Source organism: Anarhichas minor, unplaced genomic scaffold, assembly GCF_050575085.1.
Source record: "Anarhichas minor isolate MPS153535 unplaced genomic scaffold, ASM5057508v1 ptg000023l, whole genome shotgun sequence".
NCBI classification, from domain to species: Eukaryota; Metazoa; Chordata; class Actinopteri; order Perciformes; family Anarhichadidae; genus Anarhichas; species Anarhichas minor.
Window position 1 is genome coordinate 4,027,953 of NW_027466469.1, and position 14,198 is coordinate 4,042,150.

The 14,198-nt window shown below is 42.8% G+C and overlaps 1 protein-coding gene across 1 annotated transcript; it reads left to right on the plus strand.

Annotated features, from left to right (window-relative positions):
• Window positions 1-624: 624 nt before the first annotated feature.
• On the plus strand, window positions 625-13,986 carry cdc42 (cell division cycle 42). Its single transcript, XM_076096740.1, has 6 exons — window positions 625-700; window positions 6,405-6,530; window positions 6,851-6,923; window positions 7,819-7,928; window positions 8,272-8,469; window positions 12,324-13,986. The coding sequence occupies exons 2-6, from the start codon at window positions 6,426-6,428 to the stop codon at window positions 12,411-12,413; spliced, it is 576 nt and encodes a 191-aa protein (XP_075952855.1). The 5' UTR covers window positions 625-700; window positions 6,405-6,425; the 3' UTR covers window positions 12,414-13,986.
• Window positions 13,987-14,198: the final 212 nt, after the last annotated feature.

Sequence of the window (14,198 nt, forward strand, 5' to 3'; positions counted from 1 at the left end):
AGAAAGCACTATTGCAATGTGTTTATGTAGGTCAAACTCATACAGCTCCAAATGCAATATAAACTGAAGCACTTTTACTTGAAAGAAAATGGATAAAACTTTTGTTTTTTTTGTAGGACGTTCTATAGTTTTTACATTTTGTGTAATGAAACTGAGGTAAGGAGTATAATACTTTTTGATACAGTGTAAAACGACTTAAAGATGATTGCTTTATGAATTAAATTCAACAAATCTAGTAGAGCAAAAATCAAGCATGTCTAAATTGTGCATTGAGACATTTTGGGATGTGTTAGATTTGCCGAGCTTGAAATGACTAAAATAAGATAAAGATAGAGATGGGGTCATATTGCTTGAGTGTTATTCTGCATGCAAAGTGAGGGTATCTTTGTCACATCAAAAGCTATTTCCCCAAACTGCACTATTTAGCTGTAGTTAGTTTTTTTTCCACAAGTTGAAATGTAGTTTTAGATAACTACCACAAAAGACCTGTATTCTTCTATCTTGGGCCACAGACATAAAACATTTATGCTACTTGCTTGTTTCTTTATTGCTATAGAAAAGTAGGCCGATTGTACCCCAATCGATTAACGTAATGACGTAGTACAGCACTACGCACGCAACGTGTCCCTGTACTGTTGACTGGGAAGCCCCTAGCGCGGAGCTGCCAACGCCCGGCGTAAAGACACAAATAGAGGATACGGTACGGAAAAAAATATTTTCTTATTGCTATTGGGCTATATCTGTGGTTTGTTTTTATGTTAAATGGTGTCAACGTCCTCTATGTTGTGCATCTGTTGTACATGAGTTGTGACTTTCGAATTATAATAGCTCATTCAACAACAGCAGCCGCTAAGGTTAGCTCAGCCTGTTAGCTTGGCGAGCTAATTGAAGAACAGTCCGTTAGTTAGCAAAGCAAGCAGGCAGTCTAAACATTAGGCTTTCAAATAAACTCTCCAGGCTGTGTGACGGCAATATTTCACTTCTAATGTATTGTCGATTTAAGCGTTGTGAGAATGTTCTATCCCTTTGCCTAATATTAACGCTAAAGCAGTAAATTGCAAAAGATGTAACTGGTTACTAGCTAGCGGCTAGCTGGTTAACGAGCTGAATGAAACGGGCGTAACAAACGCTCCGTGATGTTACTTTTTTATTCTAAGCATGGTGTCGGATTATAAAACAGTTGCACATTGTAACGTTAATGTTGGTGTGCTAGGGCAAAGGTTTACAGTATTGACTGGGTAAAAAAAGAGGGACCGCTACGTGAGTTCGTTTAAACAACCGGCAGGAAATGAGGCCAGATTGAGGCCGAGGATGCGGCCAAAATACAGCCGCTCTAACGGGAGCTGTTAGCAATAGCAGTCTCTCCGGTTCGATGTCAAAACGTTCCTGTTATGTAATGTTTCATTAACGTTACACATACAGCTTGATCTCGTAGTTGCATACTGAGACGTGTCATGAAATACGAGGACACTAATGCAATAGAAAATTAATATACATTGCTTGGGATTTATCACTTTGACTTGGAGTCTGCGTGTGTCAAGTATCAAACGGCCACATGTACCAGCATTCTCCTCTTTAAGGCTGAAATCTTTGTTTCAGATGAACTTAGCAGGAAGCTTGACCAACTATTGAGGAAAGGTTTAATAAATCACGACCTGCCCCCATGAAGCTGTGAGGATGCAGTGATGTGTGTTTCTGTGGCTGGTAGGAGTAATGCTATTCCATTCACAGTCGAAATGCACACCGGTCAGGTCTGGTGAGCTTATCTGAGTCTTGCAAAACTTCTCGTTAGACGCCGTGTTTAGTTCACAGAGTTGATCTTAGTAGTTTATGATGTTGTGAATGTCAGCTGCTTTCACTACTACTCTTCAGGCCGGCCTGCTGGCCTGCATCCTTGTGTGGATGTAACGGCCATCGCCAGGCAGTGATACTGTGGTAAAAGGATTCCTCCAGACAATGGCAGGGCTTTTCCTTGCCGAACAATTGGTTTGCACAGCTTTTCTTTGATTATAATTTTTTTGTATGTTGGAAAGTTGAAGATCATCCGACTGCCCAACCCAGTAAGGGCCCATCTAAAGTTAGGTGATTAAAACAACACTTAATATGGCTGCTTTGCATCTAGACAGTTTGGATGCATTCTTTGTAATTGCAAACTTCTCTTGCTTGTTGGAAGTTTACTGCATTTTACCACCTCCTCTTCATTCAGACGCTACAACAAACCAGTAGAAGTAATGTCTACAAGGGTGAATGATGTATGAAAATTATCCTCTTTATTTAGACAAAGATTGCGATTTGATATGTGATTTGAAAAAAAGTTACTTTATTATTATAATGCCATCATGACGTCTTTAAATGTAATCTCATAAAGTTGTTTTTTTTGGCGAGAAACTTGAATACATATAGTTATTTGAAGGATATGTTTTCAAAGCAATACAAACAAGATATTAGAAAGGACTGATGACCTGTTTAACTTGATGAGCTCTAAGCAGCTTACAATATACAATTAAAACTACTTGTTTTGAAAATCAAAGCAAGTATAATCATTTATATACTTATCATTCAAATTGTGTGCGTTATTCAAATAACCACTATAGATGACAATAAGTTAACATTGTACACGGACTTCGGGACGGTTATAATTATTTTTCAGGACGGTTCTGGGAGGATGGGGAAAAGGAAGTCAGTCTGGAGCTGTGTTGTAAATTATCGTTCTTAGAAAGAAAATCACAATGGACCAAAGTCCACAATTCAGAATACAATAAAAAAATTGGAATCAGCCAAGAAAGGAGTTGAGGCTATAACAGACAGCAGGCGATATCTATGCTGCTGCATGGGTTATCAACGATCATCAATAATGGTCATCATCATGCACTCGCGTGAATGCGACCAGGTGAAATTGTAACTCAAGTTCCCACTTTGGTCGCTGTCTGTTGCCCTGTTCCCAGCTTGAAAAGGTTCAAGGGTTCTCAGTAGTAGTGGAGTCTGAACGCCTGCAAAGGGACCTCCACAGCTCCACTTGTCCTGCAGAATGTCCCATTATAATCACACATCAGCAATCACACCGGCCCGTCATATTTTGAACACAGTTCTGGAAGTTACGCGTAACGGCTTACTGTCTGGAAGCAAACAAAGCCTCGACTGTAACAGACAGATGAGCCCAGCGATATTACACATCCTGTGTCTTCATTCTTTGCACATAGAGGATTTTGGACTTCACGTAGTGAGCTTGTCTTCATATCAAAGTCTGCTGTGCAAATGCCCTGTTTTATTAATTGTGTCTAGTGGCGGGCTGTAACCTTTTCACATGTATATTTTCCCTTCGTCGCTGCACAGTTTAGTCTACAGAGGTGGAAACCTCTCTGAAGCATTAAAGAAACGGGCCTTTACTCAAGGTTGCAAGCTGTTGGGTCTGCGCCTCCATCTGGGCCGCCCGCACGAGCGTAATCTATTAGGTGGCCATTACCAGAAGCAGCTCTATGCTTTAATCTCATTTTTTTGTTTAGTACTCTACCACAATGTCTGGTACAGGAAAACGTTGTACTTCTTGACCAGGTGTTTCTTGTTATGATTTCATTTTTGCCTTGCGGTTAATACAGAAAACATTTATTGGGGGAAATAGTTTGTTGTTAGCGGTTAGCAACATTGGACACTTTTGACAGAAGTCTGGAGTTTTGACCTTATTTAAGAAAAGAGCTGTTTGAAGTAGGTCATAAGAAATGCCCCTCTGCTTCCTGTCCCAGCTCCCACCAGGAACATACTGGGACTAATCAGATTACTCCACAACAGGAGAAGAAGAATTAAATACAATTTGCATTCAGTGACGGACGCCGCCCCGCCCCGTGGTGCAGAGCTCTGCAGTGGCTTGGCACTGACATACTGTACCGTGTGGAGGAGGAACAGGGGAATGCTGTGCTCCACATACTACATATAGCGCGTTGTCTCTAAATGCACAATGCTCCACGATGCATCACATTGTTACAGACAATGACCCATGCTCAACTTTTATTGTTTGTTGTTTCTCTGGTCTTGTTGGCCTTTTTTTATTGAAGGGTTTTTAACATGGGACAAATGCATGAATGCAGGCTGCAACTAAAGATTTTCATCATCAAGTAATATGCAGATTATTTTCTCGATTAATCATTATTTATAAATGGTGAAAAATGGCTGTTTCCAACTGATTTTCAGATGATTAGTTTTTCTGTCCAGCAGTGCAAAACTTAAAAACAATCAATGTACTATTATTAAAAAGATAAGCAGCTGGTTTGATGCTTTAACTGAATTCTATGTAGCTGCTTTAGTTTTCGGGGATCCTTAGTACGGTTCTTGCCGGCTCACTGTCACACTGTCATGGCTTTCTGGAACACGGGAATAGAACAAAGCCATCGTTAATGTCATTAGTAACACCTGTGCTTTTCATACCATGATAAGTCAAACTGTGGTGTGAAAAAGGCCTGTTATGGTTTCTTGTAGGGAAGGTACTTGTTAGGGTGCAAGTGAAGGGCAAACTTAAAAAAACGACCATGTTGCTGTTAGGATTCTGATGAAGGCCTTGAGTTCACAGTTACTTTTAGAGTAGTTTCTCTGTGTGCTACTAAGTGCTCAGATTCCAGTTCCAGCCATGTCTTTAGTCACTGGGCTCACTGGTCTGCTGCTCAGTAGAGAGCTGAGCAGTGAAGCAGCTTCACTTGTGAACTGCATTGTGTGTCTGGTTCAACTCGGTGAGCTTTTTGCCACCTCAGCAGCATTGAACTTAATCGTGAACATATTGACAAGTTGTGACCCTATTTTTAATGCATTGTTATTTGTAAATATAAAATCCAGTAAAATATTAGCAGAGGATCCTATGATCTGTGGTTGGCCTGTCAATATTTCAAACGGAACACTATCAGAGCTGTCTGCTGGATGGCCGGACATTCAAGCATTTCCTACTTTCTTACTGTTTTTTTATAGCAACTTGCCTCTGCCCTGTTGATGTAAGGTGCCTTGCATCCAATGAAGCGGAGCTTATTGTACGAAAGCTTGACTGTCACTTGCTGCTTGTTGGTGTGTGAGAAGCAAAGAGTCGGCAGGACGACTGCTTTTATCCCCCACTGTATGTCTGTTTTGCGGTTGGCGGCCGGGGGCAACCCAAGCTGTCTGTCTAGTACCGTTAAGTGACCGTAGCTTGCTAGCATTATCAGCTGTTCACTAGATAACGCTAGCTAAGCACCAACCTAGAGAATTAGGAGTCTCCACTAGTCGCCACTATTTTCCCCCAGCAGGTCATTGTATGCACTAGTGAAAATCCTGATTTATATTGTGATATTTAGCAGAAATGACATACGATACAGCCAACAGCAAGTAGGAAGCTTTGGGGCGATCTCCTTGTGATCTCCCTGCAGCCAGCTGCCACCTCATTTGGATATGTGTTGTGAAATGAGGAGGTATCATATCGATAAGTTTAAAAGTTCAGCTCAAAGTGGAGCGCTGCGACCAGTTAGCAAACGGTGTCAAGGACAAAATGCGCAACGATAGATATTTGAATAGTTTGAATTTCTATGTATTTTTTAACAACGAATATTCCAACGTCCTTTCATGACGGCCCTAATCTGTTGTTCCATGACACCTTTCAATACTAGAGTCAGACTAACACCAGTATGATTTGATTTCCACTCTGTTTCTTGGAAAATTGAGTGGAAAGGAGTCAAACCCCAATCTGGTGTTTTTCCATAATTCTACGCTAGCACAGCCACAGGATGTTTAATGGCGTTGTGTGAAGCATATTTCTACAGTGTCATTTCTCCAGCTGTGGGTCTACATCATCCTTCAGTCTCCTAAATTATAAAACCTCATTTGGACATCTGGACCCTACCATTGACTAGAGGTTAGGTTATTGATCTGTGACTGGACGGGGTTATCTCCCCAGGGTCTTGGACTTGGGTCCCCTCAATTTTCAGATTTAGGCCAGGCTACAATTTTATCGAAAAGTGCTTTTACCAACAGTTTGTCATTGACATTAATGAAAATGCCATCTGGTGTTGAGCTTTCCAAGGTCTCCCCCAGATTATTGGTCCCCCCCCTCCTGTATGTCCTGTTGACATAACATGTCCATGCTGTCCAACGCAGCTGCTTAATGTCCCCCCCCAAAATAAATCAACATGGTTTGCAACGCTTCTACAGCTAAACTGACTTCAAATAGTTTATTTTACCTTCGGTCGGGCTGACTTTACAGTTAGCAAAGCCAACTCATCCATTCGACAGAGCCAGTGCGCAGCTTGTTAGCGGTACCACAGTTAGCTATAAGCTAAGTCACGTCCGTGGTGCCTGGGCAGGAAACAGAGAACATGTTAAATGCAATAAGCAGTGCCATCGACTAATGAAGTTTCCCTCTATTTGTTTTTCTCTCCCACATCTTGAATGAGCAGCGACGACTGTTAAACGCAGCTATGCAGACCATCAAGTGTGTTGTCGTTGGGGACGGTGCGGTGGGTAAAACCTGCCTGCTCATCTCCTACACCACAAACAAGTTCCCCTCTGAATACGTTCCTACGGTGAGTGGGGATTCCTATGCTCTACCTGTGTAGCTCTGTTTGTCATGTGATCAAATGAATTCAGCAGTAAGTCCATTTCATATTGTTAATGTTTCTGGCTGTTAGCTTGCTGCACAATTCACTAATATTTAAGATTTGTGTTGCTTAACCATAGTTGACCCCCTGCTGTGTGATCAAATCTTAGACAGCTTTGTGCCGTATCACCTAGAACCTGAGTCAGTTTGAAATGTATTGAATATGCACATTTTAACAACACCTTATCTGTCCTCCCTTGTGGGAATAAGATGTATACATCATTCACTGTTTGTGGTCCGTTGCAGGTGTTTGATAACTATGCTGTAACTGTAATGATCGGAGGAGAGCCCTACACTCTGGGCTTGTTTGATACAGCAGGTATGTCTTTCTTCTTCCAACAGTTCTGTTCATCCAGTTCATGGAACTGTTTCCTAACAAGACATTGTCATGATTATATACATTTGCTGTCAAGTGTTTATGTGACTTTGAATGGAAATCATGGAAAAAAAATTCTCTTCCTTTATCTTCCATCCACAATGTATCTCTTGTGGGCGTAGGGTGTGTGTTCAGGATTATGTGAGACTCTGCATGTGGACCTCGGACCCTCTCACGGGGGAAAAAACACAATAGTATTTTAAAGTTAAATAAATCACTTTGAGAGCAAAATGAAGAGGCTAGATCTATGAAGACTCACGTGATCATTGTGAACAATGTAGCTCTTTTTGTAGCAGTGGTGGGATGTAACTAAGTACATTTAGGATACTCAAGTACTGTACTTTAATGCAATTCTGAGATACTTGTACTTTATGTGGGTATTTCCATTTTATGTAACTTTATACTTCTAGTCCACTACATCTCAGAGAGAAATATTGTTCTTTTGACTACATTTATTTGACAATGTCAGTTACTAGTAAGGCTACCAAGATTTTGATTATTTATGATTCTTTATACTAAATATAATCCAACTAATAAACTATGATGTATTGTTAAGTAGTATATAGCCTAAATATTACTGAAGTGTTTACTACCCCACAGTGTTACTCTGGGGTAGTAAACACTTCAGTCATAAACACATTGGTTGGATAAATATATATTGTGATAGCAAAAGAAGAGAATCAGCCCTGAAGCTGTACCTGAAGGTGCCCTGTGGTTCTGGTGCTGTGCATCACTCTGCCAGCAGAGTTCCCCCGCTTTGTTCTGTAACGATGATGATTATAATCCACATGATGGCCAGACAGTGAGAGGTAAACGTGTGTGTATGTGGTGTCTCTAGGTCAGGAAGACTACGACAGGTTACGCCCTCTGAGTTATCCCCAGACAGACGTGTTCCTCGTCTGTTTCTCCGTCGTGTCCCCCTCCTCCTTTGAAAACGTCAAAGAAAAGGCAAGTCAAACCCTCCATGCTTCATTCTCCTGCCACTGGTCTTTTCCCCACTACGTTGTGACGTACAGAATCTTCTATTCTTCTAGATAACGTAGCTGCACGGCGCACACTTCAAGAACATTAACGTTAATAATAACAATGAAATGGATATTTGAACAGCTGTAGTTTCTAATCATTTCAGAAAGACTCTATTTTTGTGTTGGATCTGAACATTGTGACCTCCACTGACGGCTGATCAAACCTGAGTCGGTGTGGAGGAAAGCTCACTAATGAAAAGCCCGATGTTCAATGATTGAGACGCAGCGTGTCGGCTGTCCCGTGACCCTGTGTTTTGTGTATCCAGTGGGTTCCAGAGATTACCCACCATTGTCCAAAGACCCCATTCCTGCTAGTTGGGACCCAGATCGACTTGCGGGATGACCCGTCCACTATAGAGAAGCTGGCCAAGAACAAGCAGAAGCCCATCACTCCAGAGACGGCCGAGAAGCTGGCGAGAGACCTAAAGGCTGTGAAATACGTGGAGTGTTCAGCCCTCACACAGGTAATGTATATGAATATATACTGTCACACACACACACACATATATATATATATATATATATATATATGGATACATACACTTATGGATACACACGATTCACGTCTCAAAGGCAAGAACTAAGAAAAAGGAGGAAAGAGGAACATTGTCCCCCAGGCCTGTGCATGCTGGATTAGTTCTAGAGGATGTTGCTAATTATAGATCACCAGATGTTTCTCGTATGGTTAAGAGCTTTCTTCAGACCGGAGTGCTTCCTGGTTTCTGTGTGTTGAGTGTGTGGTAGAATCTGTAACTTCAGAGTGGAGTATCGTAGGGTTTCTTGTGAGGAAGTGTCAGTCCACGTGTGATCTACAAACCTCTCCAAAACAAAGGTCCAGTGGGAGTGACCCTGATCTGGTCTCTTTTTTTGACTTTTTTCCTCGAAATCTGCCAGTAGATGTGGGTCGTGGGCCCTGTCCTGGGATCTGCTCCCTACACCCGGGCTGCAGTGGAAAAGTCCTTTTTGCTTTGGAAGGTTCCTCACTCAGTGAAATGACCAGAAGTGTCTAAGTGGCCGCCATGATCAGAGCTGTTTGAGTTCTCTGAATGTTAAGGAAAGGTGCTTCAATGCTTCCTTTATTAGCTCCTTTAGCATAGGAAACACTGGACCTTCCTTTACCAAAGGAAAGAAGATAATGCCGCCCCACAATTCCTTGCGGCGACAACATTTAAAGTGACGCACCATTCAGCCGTCCGTGAAAACAAATGATCTGTCTATCTTACACAGGTCTAACAGTTATACTGAATGTAAAAGATGGAGCTGTTCAGGTTACCCTGAGCTCCACATGCACGGTGCACGTAACTGATTTTAGTACCAAATAAAGCCGTCAGATACAGTTTCCATAATCGGTTGGCTGAGATTTGCAAATGAATTTCTGCTCACAATGTTTACAATATGAAGTCATATCAAAGTGTGACTAGATCTAATGAATTCTATGCTATTAGTGGAAATGTTTAAGTCCAAGAGTAGACGACATCAATTACCATTAGTACCATTAGCATTGTGGTACGTAGTACTTGTGCTGGATTGTCTGATTGATAAATCAGTCGGTGCTTTCCTGCGTTTATCTGCTCAATGGAGAACATGTCTGTTAGAAACAGGAGGAGGGAAGTGAGCACAGAACAATAGTGTTGATGGGATCGAGGTGGAGCCCCCACCCCTCTGCTCCGCCCCTTCCTTCCTCCTTCCCTCCCTGGCACAACTGTTGCATAGCTGCTGATGTCATTTCCTGTTTCCCGTGAGGGATCTCGGCGCTCTGTCCGTAGCCCCGCCGTTCAGCGCCTCTCTGCCTCTCTTTGAACGCTCATCAGCTCGCCGCCGTCTCGTCCTGTGACTCTCGTACCGTCTCGCTGCATTTCACACAAACACTTTCCTCCTCGCTCTGCCACGTTCCTCTCCTCCTTCTCCTCCTCCTCCTCTCTCTGTGTTTCTGTGCTAACTGTGCTGTTGTTCTCTTCCCTCTCCTCCCGCTGTAGCGAGGGCTGAAGAATGTGTTTGATGAAGCTATCCTAGCTGCCCTCGAGCCTCCTGAGACGCAGAGAAAGGGGAATTGCTGTATATTTTAACCCTCCTCTGTGCCACCGCTCTCATCTCCTCCGATCGCCACTATTTTTGGCATTTTCCATTCATTCACCTCCTCTCCCTCCTTTCCTCTCTCAATGTATTTACATGTGCTGCTTTTGCAATGTGGACCAATCCCAGCTCATCTAACCCCTGCTCTGTATTGAGAGTGCACTACAACTTGTCTTTGTCTCATGTGCTGATTCTCTGACTCGTGGCCCCTCATCACTTCAATGACTTCACTCGTTGCCTTTTCTCACCTGCAACTGCTGACATTTGGTCTGTTTGGTGTGCTATTGTATGTCACATCTTACCTCTGGAGGGATTTAGGCCGACTTTGTTTTACATCATGAATCTTCACCTAGAGGTGAGCAATGTATCGAATATACTCGATGCATGGCGACCTGTTCTACGTGGGATGTAGTAAATGATTTGATTGCAAACAAATTGCCCCGTAATATTGTTAAGCTGCCGGCTTTAAACTTGCGTTGGCGTTAAGCTTCTCGGTTTAAGAACTGATTTCAAGATGTAAGCGACCTTTGGGTGGATGCAATGTCCCATTCACTCAATAAGTCCGTCAGTAGGTCCACCAAACAGTTATTTTAGAGAAAATATGAAAATATTGAGATAGATATCATATATTGATGCATAGCCTGAAAGTACCAGCCCTAACTTCACCGCTGTGTTATTCCTAGTTCTGCTCCTTGGGCCCCGTGCTTATTAATTGGCCCCTGGCCAACAGTAGAGCGGTGTGTCACTGAGGATGTAGGATGTCATTTGGGATGTGGCCATTGTTTTAGTCAGCCGTTCCCCTCTGTATTGTAGTAGTAGTTCATGCGGGGAGGGTTTGGCTCCTCACTGAGGTTGATCCCAACACTAAACAGAGCTTCCATTTGAATGTATAGTTTGTATTACTGTTGATACTGTTGTACCCTGATTACACAGAACTTGGGAATTGTGACTATGGTTTCATACTTTCATGTACGTGAGTCATATATAGGAAGTGTTTGGCCATCTTGACAACATCCCCACTAACAGGGTGCTGTTAAATTACAGTAAACTACTGGCTGCAACAGTCTGAAGCTGTTATTCTACAGTGTAGCTACTGTAATCTACAACAGCAGTGTATTACTGTAAAAAGTATTACAGTACTGTGCTTTACAGTATGATACTGTCAGCTGTTTGGTTGCCATCATACTCGGTGTTCAGACTGTAATCTCCATTAACAGTTTTTTACTGTAAAATGGGAGTACTGTGGAATGTGACTGTTACAGTATCCTCATGCTAAAATCCAGTGTGAATGGACATTTTAAACAGAGGGTGTTTGGCGTCTGACTCACCTTTTTTCACCCCGGATGGTTTTGCACTTAATGACGTCATCCCTGTTTGCTACATGATAGTCCCGTCTTATTGCTCTGGTTCATAGCTAAGCTACACGTATCTCCTGAAAAACGCTTTCTTCCTGACTTGTTTGGTCCGAACGTTCTTTACATATGACACACGAGCCATTACCTGTGGTGCACATCCTGCTGTCTTGAAAGTCCAGATTAAAAAAAGAAGAAAAAAAAAAAGAAGCTATATTTATGTGAAATTACCTGTGAAGTGAATGAATAAAGGACAAGTGAACTTGCTCTCCTCTCTCGCTCTCTTTCTTTTTCCAGTGCTTTGTCACAGAATGTAGTCGCGTTAATAGAGTGAGTTAAACAGCGCCGAGGGGTTCACTGGTTCACTGCACAGTACAGCTCTGGTTACTTCACATGACCAAGCTCACGCTGTAAGCAGCTCTACTCAGAGAGAGAACACATTCAACTCTGAGAGAACACCTAAGTTGTGGTGATTTTTGTTTTACATATTTGGGATCTGGATGAGCAGAGGCTGGGAAGTCAAAGACAAACAGGTCGGCGTGATGTGAAAATGCTCACTTTTCCATTTTGCTTTTGTGTTGTTGGGGGGGGGGGGTCACGCTCCCTTTTTCCTCCACGTTCTTGTTTTCTTGCCTTTTGGTTTCAGCTGTCACACGTCTAATTTTGAAATATTTTACATATTTGTTGAATTTTTGTTGTTGTCCCCAACTGCACATTTTCTCCACTGTCTTATGACTCGCTACTTACTTTTGTTCTCACCCAGTTATTTTCCCTCTGTTTAAGCTGTTATTGTTTATCTCCCCCCTCGCTCTACCGTTTTTTGTGTGTGTGTGTGTGTGTGTGTGTTCGTTTTCCCTTCAATTGAGCCTGTGCTTGTGTGTTTGTGTCCACAGAAAGGCCTAAAGAATGTGTTTGATGAGGCGATATTGGCTGCACTGGAGCCCCCAGAGCCCAAGAAGAAACGCAAATGTGTGCTGCTATGAGAGGCTCCTCCCTTTTCGAAGCACACACACACACACGCACACACATACATGCATACATACATACATCTTAAATATACACACACACCCTCCCCCTGCAGCCACACCCCCTCCTTTCCCCTCGCTCTGCTGCGGTTGGTTGTCGGCATTGCCCTCCACAGAGAGGACTAGAAAGAAGGAAAGTTTCCCATAATTCTCTGCAATAATAAGAAGCTTCAGCCCCTTGTGACCGACCAGGCTGCGGGGGGCCCTGAGGACGAGGGGTCCGGATACAGAGCTCACACACAAGTAGAATTCACTCTGTCCAGCTTTCCGTCAGTGTTGTGGCCCGAACAACTTTTTAGATGCCCGTGGATATAAGCCCCCCCCCCCCCCCAGACCCCCTCAGCTGCCCGCCCGGTGGCTGCTCACGCTTGACGCCCCCCCCTTCCGTTGACGACAACATTCGTCAGCCGATCCCTACGTTTCTTTCTCAGCGCTACCAGAAGAAATGCTAACAAAAGTAGCGTTTGTTACCCCCCTCCCCCCCTTTCTTTTTCTCCTCAAACACATGACATGTCTGAGATATTTATTCCATGTTCCAGATAGATGCGCTCCTAACCACTATGGAGACTAGGTCTGACAGGACTCAGCAATACGGCTAAACCTCCACACAGCTCTCAGAGGTAATTGAATGAGTAGATATTGCCATCTAGTGTCCATTTGGAGCGTGGTAACCACTTGAAGAGCTTAAAAGGCGTCCAGTAGCAACGGGTCAGTGGACCGCAAGGAATTGGGCCTTTTTAGATGCAGGGAACTTAAACAGTGTTAGCAGAGCAAGCGGTGTGCTCTTGATGCGTTGCCGCGGGGGGTGGGACGGGGGTGGGACGGGACCATGGACCATGGACGGGTGAAGCAGGATGCTGTTTGTACATTCTCATCCCCTCACACTTAGAACAGGCACAGCAGAGACGTCCATGCAACAAAACAAGAAACAGTCCCTTGGAGTGCACTGGCAGCCTTTCCACCAGAGGTCTGTGCCTCCAGGCCGCGTGTCTGTCCGCTCTGCTGTACCCGTTCAAAGGTCACACGGTGCTGCATGTAGCCGAGCTCTTGGTTCCCGTTCTAAGTGATGAGGGTGAACAGATGTAATTATAATGTAAGCTGGCACACGATGTTGATGTAGGCTCCAGGTGTTTTTACCAAAACAATTTTTTTTTTCTTCATTATTTTTTGTTCGTGCTGTTTTTTTATTTTATATATATATATATAAATAAATATATAAAAAAAAAAGGTTACTTTGACTCCTTTTACATTTAGGGGTGGGAACTCCTCTGAACTCTTCCCTGCCAGTTTATACCAAGGAAAAGCTGTGATTGGTTGATACGGCAGAGGCTGTTGAGATGAGGTGTGATCGGTTGGTTCTTGTTCTTCTTTAGTGGTGGCTTAGAGTTGGGTCGATTTCCAGCCCAAGTCAGTATAATTATTATAACCTGTTGTTGTTTTGGTGCAAAACCAAATGCTCTGTCGAAAGTCTTTGTTCTTTGTATATGCATTCTTTAAAAAAAATATTAAACTTATACCTTAATTGCCTTTACCACTTGTCCCTTGCCATTCTGTGTTCACCACATTGTTTTTAAATACCATGGCTGGAAAAAAAAATTCTGTATGTTAGCTTATATTTTAATAATTTCAAGGGAAAGAAGTACTTTTTTAAAAATCCTCAAACAAAACGGCTTCTTACCAGAGCACATATTTATATATAACTATATTTATTGAGCAAATTGGGGACCACTACATCCATTTAAT